This window comes from Pyrgilauda ruficollis, unplaced genomic scaffold, assembly GCF_017590135.1.
Source record: "Pyrgilauda ruficollis isolate IOZ18807 unplaced genomic scaffold, ASM1759013v1 scaffold9, whole genome shotgun sequence".
NCBI classification, from domain to species: domain Eukaryota; kingdom Metazoa; phylum Chordata; class Aves; order Passeriformes; family Passeridae; genus Pyrgilauda; species Pyrgilauda ruficollis.
In genome coordinates, this window is record NW_024531043.1 from 267424 (window position 1) to 275003 (window position 7580).

Below are 7580 nucleotides of genomic sequence, written 5' to 3' on the forward strand. Positions count from 1 at the left end.
GACTCAGCCCTGAATTTCCAAAAGCCTCCTTGGTCCTTGTAGCTCTGATCTTGTGTTTGTGTCTCCTCCAGCACGAGCTCTCCCCATCATAAGGCCACCCACAAGCTCTTCCAACACCCTGAAAGATCTCAGAAACACTCCAGGTTCCTCCCCAGCTTCCATCTAACGCACCACAAGCCCCACATTCATCAACTAAGGACAGGACAAACACAACCACTGGCATTCAGAAAGCTGCAGCCCCAAAAGGAAAGTGTTTTATTTCTCTTAATTTGGAAACTGCTTTAAAAGAACAAAGCAAAAGCTCTGCTTTCTGAGTCAGTGGGAACACTGCAAGCACCAGTCCAGTAACTCTAGGACAAGGCCTGAAATCCTCCTTTAATACAGATAATGCTGGCCAGCATACAGATAAACAAATACAGATAATGCTGGTACTGGCCTGGAGGAGACTCTGGGAAGGGTCTGCCTGTCTAAGAGGTTGTTTCTGCCTTAACACACAGAAACATCCTTGTAATTGTTTCCCCCCCCCGCCCCGTTATAGCATCTAAGCACAGGGTCACCTCACACAGCGGAGTTCTGTGTGCTCAGTGCTCAGCCCAGCCTTGGCTCAGTGATGGCCTCAGCATCACTGCAGGACAGTCCTGACAGGTGACCATGCTCCATCAGCTCCCAGCTGAGCCAGATGCAGCTGACACTGCTCTGAGGCTCCTGAGATCCTGGGGATCTGAGAGCCATCCCCAGGCTCCCAACCATCCCGTGATGGGCTCTGCCTGCCCCAGCTCTAATCTAAGTGTCTCAGCAATGTCTTCTACTCCTGTAGCCTCTTCCAGACACAATACAAAGCAAATGCATGGACAGTCTGTTATTTAGAGGGAAGTCAGAGGAAAAACTCTGGGAAGTGAACAGCAGATTTGCTCCTTCAGGAAAAAGTCTTCTCAGTCTCAGCTTCCTTCTGCTGCAGTTTCCGAATCAGCTCCAGCAAATTCATCTGTAGAGTCAGCTCCTGCAAAGGGAGAAAAATGTTTGTGCAAGTAGATGATTCCATTCCCTGCTGCAGGAAGGACTGGCCTGTACCACCTCCCCAAGAGCTTCTTGTTCTTAGGGAATTACAAAAAAAATCAACCAGGCAGCTAAAAACAAATGCTTGATTTTGTTCAGGTGTTTCTCTAAAACATGGAGCAGTGACATCTTGCCAGACCTGCTGCAAACTGTGATTGTCTTAGGAATCCCAGCACCTGAGGATTCCTTAAGGATCCAGAGAGGTTCTTTCTTCTTGACCATGATAAATGTGCTAGGGGCTATGAAGACTGGCCAGTTCTGCAGGCTGAGGAGGGGCAGCAGCCCCAGAAAAGGTTCTCCAGGCCCCTCCCCACACTGTCTGCAGCTTCCTGACCCCTTCCCAGCATAGAAGGGCAGGAAGAGGAGAGATCACTTTGGGAACCCTCTAAGTGGGATCCAAGGCAGGTGCAACACATGGCTGTGCTGGTGCATCAAATTCCCTGCAAGCATTTCATTCCCTATTTCTGGAAAACTCCCGTTTCCAGGACCACAATCTAGTGGAGACATCAACATTAGCTCACAGCTCCTTTGCCACCTGCTCATTCTTTAGTTACATCTAGCTCAGAGACAACATGGTGGAGCCAATAATTTGCAAGTGTAGGTCTGTGACTCAGCCCTGTAGACACGGAGCTATGGAAATAAAAATCTATTTTTGTAAAAATATATCCCTGCACAAGGAAGCATTTAATACAGACTGGGGGGGAAACACATCAGCTGATGGGAACCACGTGAACAGATTCCAGCAGGGATTTCTTGGTGGCACTCACAGGCACAAGCCAAGATCCAGGTTGGGCTTGGCACCTATCCTAAAGGCAAACATACACAAAGCCAGCAAAGAGGAACCCTAACAAGGTTTATTACTTACAAAAACAACATGAAGGGCAGGGCAGGAGGGAGAGAATGGGCTCTCTGCCTTATACACAACCAGGGAATAGCAATACTGGAAAAATGAGAGGCTTTTTCAAGCTCCACAACTGATAATCATGTGGGTGGGTGTTAGAAAATGCCTGTTTAGCTTCATTTAAGCTGCCTTTTCTCAGCAGTAGGTTTTTATCAAAGTGACATTTAATCAGCTGAAAAAACAGAGTTAAGAACAGCCTGTCTCTGTGTTCCCTGCAAACTTGTATGGCTTTACAACAAGACTTGGAAATTTTGAGTTTTTTTGTTCCTGCGGTGGCAGGAACAAAGGACATAAAGGAATAAATAAATAAGGACAATATGGACAAACCCAGGTGACTCCTCAGATAGTTTGAGAGCAAATGCCCTGGGGAAACTGGGAACAATTCTTTAATCAAAGCCTGAGATCATTAGCTCCAGCAAGTCACATGCAAGAATGAACAAGGTGCCTAATAAACAGTCTTGAAGTCAGTTTTAATAGCTAAGCTGAATAAAAATGCAGTAAATGAATTATTTTAGTGCTTTTCAGACCCATTTGAGAGTCACAGGACTGCAGGCTGTTGTCACAGTGTTTTGTCCCTCCACAATGGAAAAATATACTGCAGGAAATTGGGAATGCTGCCAAATGGTACCTGGGTTTCTGCTCTTTAGTTATGAACTGAGTACAAGTTCTGTCCAGCGCACACCACCCACCAGCAGGGAGGCAAAGGATGGATTGTTCTGTCTGAAACACCCATCCCAAATTTATCTACAGCAAATTTTTTAAAAAAAATTAAAGATACCAACCCATGAGCACTGTCAAACAATCATGGAATGGTTGGGGCTTGAAGGGATTTTTAAAGGTCATCCATTCCCACCCCCTACCGTGAGCAGGGACACCTTCCACTATCCCAGATTGCTCCAAGCCCCATCCAGCCTGGCTTTACACACTTCCAGGGATAGCCACAGCTGCTCTGGGTAACCTGTGTCTTACCAGCCTTCCAGAGAATAATTTCTCTCCAATATCCTACCCAAGCCTGCCCTCTGGCAGTGGGAAGCCATTCCCCCTTGTCCTGTCACTCCCGGCTCTTGTGAAAACACCTTGCCTACCATGCCCAGACACCAACCTGGGGGTTGGTGGTGATGTAGAAGCCAGACACCCCGGCCTTCTCCAGGGTGCTCTGCTGGTCGATTACTTTTTGGTCCAATTCCAAGACTATCTTCTCATCCATCATTCGCTGTTCCTCTCGGATCTGTTGCTCCATAGCCTGGAAAACATTAAAGTCAATGCAAAAGTGAAATATCTGCCTTCTTCCCATCTTTTTCTCATCTCTAAGATTTTTACTTGGAACCCAAGAGCAAGCAGGCCCTGAATCTCTCCTGATGAGTCCAAGGATAGCAGTGGGCAACCCGCACAGCCCCAGGTCTTAACACCTCCAACTGCAAAGCTGCCACTCAAGAAAATGCAGGGAAGTCATGGGAACAGCCTGCTCTCTGAGTGTTTGGAGGCCAAGAAAGACCACGAGGAACCGATCAGTGTCTGAATCCCTTTCTCTGATGAGTCACCACCTGAGCTATGGCTGAGCTCAGCCCGAGAACTGTGTGCCCCTCTCAGGTGAGGCTGAAGGAATCCTTGGAGGAATAACCTCAACAAGATGGCTCCCTGGGCACTAATATGGAACTGGAGCTGTAAACCCCATACAGATCCTATTTATTTGTGAAAGGATCTGAATGCTGGGCTCTGTTTTTGACAAACTGAGAACATTATGAAAGAAGGACTTTGCCAGAATAGCTCCAACCAGGAGGACATGGCCACTCTTGCCTCACCAACATCTGCCCAAACTTCAGCAGAGAGTTTCTGTGCTGCCTCCAGGGAAGAATGGAGCCCAGCAAACAAATGCATGCTGGAAATCAGGAGTGGAAGCAGAGAGCAGGACTGCAGGGGACAAGAAGAGAACATATCAAGTAAAGAAGCGCCATGTGTGCAGAAGTGATACAAGCTCACCAGGCTGCACTAAACAGCAGACTTCCTTCGCAAGCCACAGGGAACACCAGGAATCATCAAACCCCATCAAAAACCAAGATGACAGGCTCATTTTTGTAGGGTGGGCAGCAGAGTGAAGGGGCAGATTCTGCCGCTCAGCTCTGCTCAGGTGAGACCCCACCTACAGAGCTGCCTCCAGCTCTGGGGGCCTAGCACAGGAACGACCTGGAGCTGCTAGAATAAGTCCAGAGGAGGGCAAGGAGATACTCCAAGGGCTAAAGCCTCTGTGAGACCTTAGAGCCCCTTCCAGTGCCTGAAGGGGCTCCAAGAGAGCTGGAGAGGGACTTGGGACAAGGGATAGAGTGACACAACAAGGGGAATGGCTTCAAATGGAGACGGCAGAATTAGATTGGATGTTGAGAGGGAGCTCTTCCTTGTGAGGATGGTGACACACTGACAAAAGTTCTCCAGAGAAGCTGGGGCTGCCCCATCCCTGGAAGTGTCCAAGGCTAGGTTGGATGGGGCTTGGAGCAACCTGGGATAGTGGCAGGTGTCCCCACCCATGGCAGGATGTGGGACTGGATAAACTTGAAGGTCCCTTCCAACCCAAACCATTCCATGATTCTGTGCTTCTCCTGCAAGAAGTAGGAAATAAATAAACCATTAGAGAGTATCCAAAGGAAGGCAACAAACATGGTGAAGTGCTTTGAGGGGAAACCATATGAGGAATAGATGGGTCTATTCAGCTGAAGAAGAGGAGACCGAGGGGAGATCCACTGAAACGAAAACTTCCTTGAAAGGGGAAGAGGAGGCGCAGACACTGATCTGTTCTCTGTGGTGATCAGTGATAGGACCTGTGGGAATGACTTGAAGTTGTGTCAGGGAGGGTTAGGCTGGATACCAGGGAAAAGCTCTTTCCCCAGAGGGTGCTGGGCACTGCCCAGGCTCCCCAGGGAATGGGCACGGCCCCGAGGCTGCCAGAGCTCCAGGAGCCTTTGGACAGCGCTGCCAGGGATGGACAGGGTGGGGTTGTTGGGGGGTCTGGGCAGGGACAGGAGCTGAACTGGATGGCCCTTGTAGGTTTCTTCTAACTCAGCTTATTCTGTGATTCTGTGAAAAGCTTCAAGTTCCAACATTTCATTCATGCAATGCTGCCCCTTTGTAACAGAGAACACAGGCACATGTTCAGCTGGAAACATCCATGTGGTTAAACTATCCCAACTACACAGAAAGGCAGAAGTCACAAACCCCAGTGGCTGGTGGTTAAAATGGCCTTGGAGGGGAGCTGAACACCTCCATCCAGCCACAATTCCTGGTGAAAATTCAGAATTTGTGTGACAGAACTCTTGGCCATGAACAGTGTGGGGAAGGGCTGAGGTATGTCTGCAGATCCATGGGTCTCTGGAAAAGGTGTAACTTAACAAAGAGCAGTTATCACTCACATGGGGCAGGAGCTACCTCTTGGAACCTCTCCTCGAAATAGAGTCCACAATTAGCACGTCAAGTGAGAAACCTTCAAAGAACCACCTGCAATTAAGGAGGATGCAGGAATTGGATCCACTAGAAGGTGACTACACAAAATCTGCTCCAGAGAAAACATTCAGGGCAGGATCTCATGGCAATAAAATGGGAAGAAACTCAAGATAACTCCAGCCCCAAAGGAAGGCAAGACAGAGTGATGACTGCTTCTTCACCAAAGGATGCTGAGGAACAAACCTAAGCAAGCTCTGTCCTCACACTTTCTTCAGTCCAGGGGTTCACTCCCTTTATGGGAGACTCAACAGATTAAAATGCCTCATTCCCCAGATTTTCCTTCCTCCCACCCACCACAGTGTGCCATTGTCTCCTTCACTTACTACGCTGGAGGACTGACTTTCTTTGGGCTTGAAAAAAACACCCAGATTTAAGTGTCTCACATTACTGGCATCTAATTCTGAGTTAGAGAAAAGTGCCGTATCTTGGACAAATCTGAGGCACACAAGTTTTGCTTCAGCCCTGCTGGCCAAGGACCCTGCATGATGGGCTAAGCTTTTCTAAATGCCATGGTTCCACTGAGGAGCCGAACATCTAAAACATACACCTTGTATTACCTGTCCTGGGAGACCAATCCCAAGCTATCTCATGGGAGCTGGTCATGGGAACCTTTAACCACAGAGGGCACCTCCAATTATACCCATATCAGAGATGATCAATCTGTTCCCAAAATGCTCCACAGCAGAATTGTCAGTGGACAAAGACAGGAAGAAGTGACTCTATTAACACCTGGGAGAGGAAAACAGAAGAAAGGTAGAGGGCAGGTAGGAAGAAGTTGCACAGCATGTGAGACAAGGAGAAGTGAAACATATCTGGGCAATTTAATGAAATACTTTAAAACAGGAAACCTTTAAAACAGGCAGTAGAGATTATTGCTGGAAGTCTAATTTACTCAGAGACAGAAGTAACAAGGACAGGTACCAGAAGTCCAGCCTGGCTTTAGTTACCTTAACAGGAAATAAGGAATGTGGAAACACCAAAGAATCCAACAACAGCAAGCACTGACAGGGTGCTTGCCATAGGCCAAGGCAGGAAACTGTTCTCATTCACCTAATGTGGACCAAAGCAGTTTACCCCACATTTCAACTCCACTGATTAACATAACCAGCTACTTGCCACTTTCTTACATTACAAAACTGCCTCTATCTGTCACCAAGAGGTGACAGAAAAGTCCTCTGGGACTGAATATTTTTGAAATGTCTAGGGATGCTCTCAGAAACACTTACTGTAGTTACAAAACTTGAGATGTTTCCTCCTTATCAGTGGTACTCCTATAGGATAGGTACACCTCTCCCATACAGCCTTCAGCCCATCAGATAATGATGGATCATGAAAGTACTGTGGAGAGCATTGCCTTTGGAGCAGGCTCCTGAGCCTCCACAATTCTCAGATCACACCAGGGATGGCAAGAGCCTTGAGGGGACAAAAGGTATAGCAAGAGGAGGAGGCCTCTAGACTGGGGTGGGGAACCTAGGTCTGTGCTAGCAAGGCCAGCCAGGACAGCTGGTATCTCCTGAAGCTGCAGGATAGGAATATCCAAACCCTCTCCAGATGCTGCACAGCTCCTGCAGCAACAGGGCTGTGAGAGCCCTGGGAAGGGACACAGCTCTGCACCCCTGCCACCCCCACCGCCATCTCCAGCCCAGCCCCTCTCACCTCCATCTCCCGCTGCTGGGCTGCACGGAGCAGTGGCAAATTGTGGGGCCTGCAGCACTGCTGGGCCTCCTTGTGCCGATGGAACAGCTCCTGCTTCAGCCCTGTCAGGGGCACGGGGGGCTCAGGAGGGCACGCTGTTGCCAGGTACCCCCAGTGCCACCCCTCCCTCCCCCCGTGCCCTCCCCACAACGTGCAGTGTCATTCTCTATAGCTCCCTTATGCTCTTACAACCCACCCCCAGGGCGCCCCAAACCTGCCTTTCCAGTGCCACCCCCAAACACCCCCAACCTGTCCCTCTCAGCGTCATCCCCAGCCCCCAGTGTCCCCATCACAGTGCCCCAGTGCCCTCTAGTGCCACCCGCAGTGTCCTCCACTGTCTCACAATCTGCTCCCTCAATGTCACTCCCCGGCCCCTCACTATCACCCCCCTCCCCCCCTCAGTGCCATCCCCGAGCCCCCACAACCTGTCTCTCTG

At 49.2% G+C, this 7580-nt stretch overlaps 1 protein-coding gene across 1 annotated transcript in view; it reads right to left on the reverse strand.

The window, feature by feature from the left end:
• Positions 1–232: 232 nt before the first annotated feature.
• The window catches only part of LOC121364977 (protein DGCR6), a 7952-nt gene continuing 604 nt past the window's right edge, over positions 233–7580 (reverse strand). Inside the window, exons 3-5 of the mRNA XM_041488787.1 lie at positions 7106–7206; positions 3060–3200; positions 233–1000 (exon numbers count right to left, since the gene is read on the reverse strand). Coding sequence (XP_041344721.1) covers positions 917–1000; positions 3060–3200; positions 7106–7206 — 326 coding nt within the window. The 3' untranslated portion in view covers positions 233–916. The remainder of the gene's footprint in view (positions 1001–3059; positions 3201–7105; positions 7207–7580) is intronic.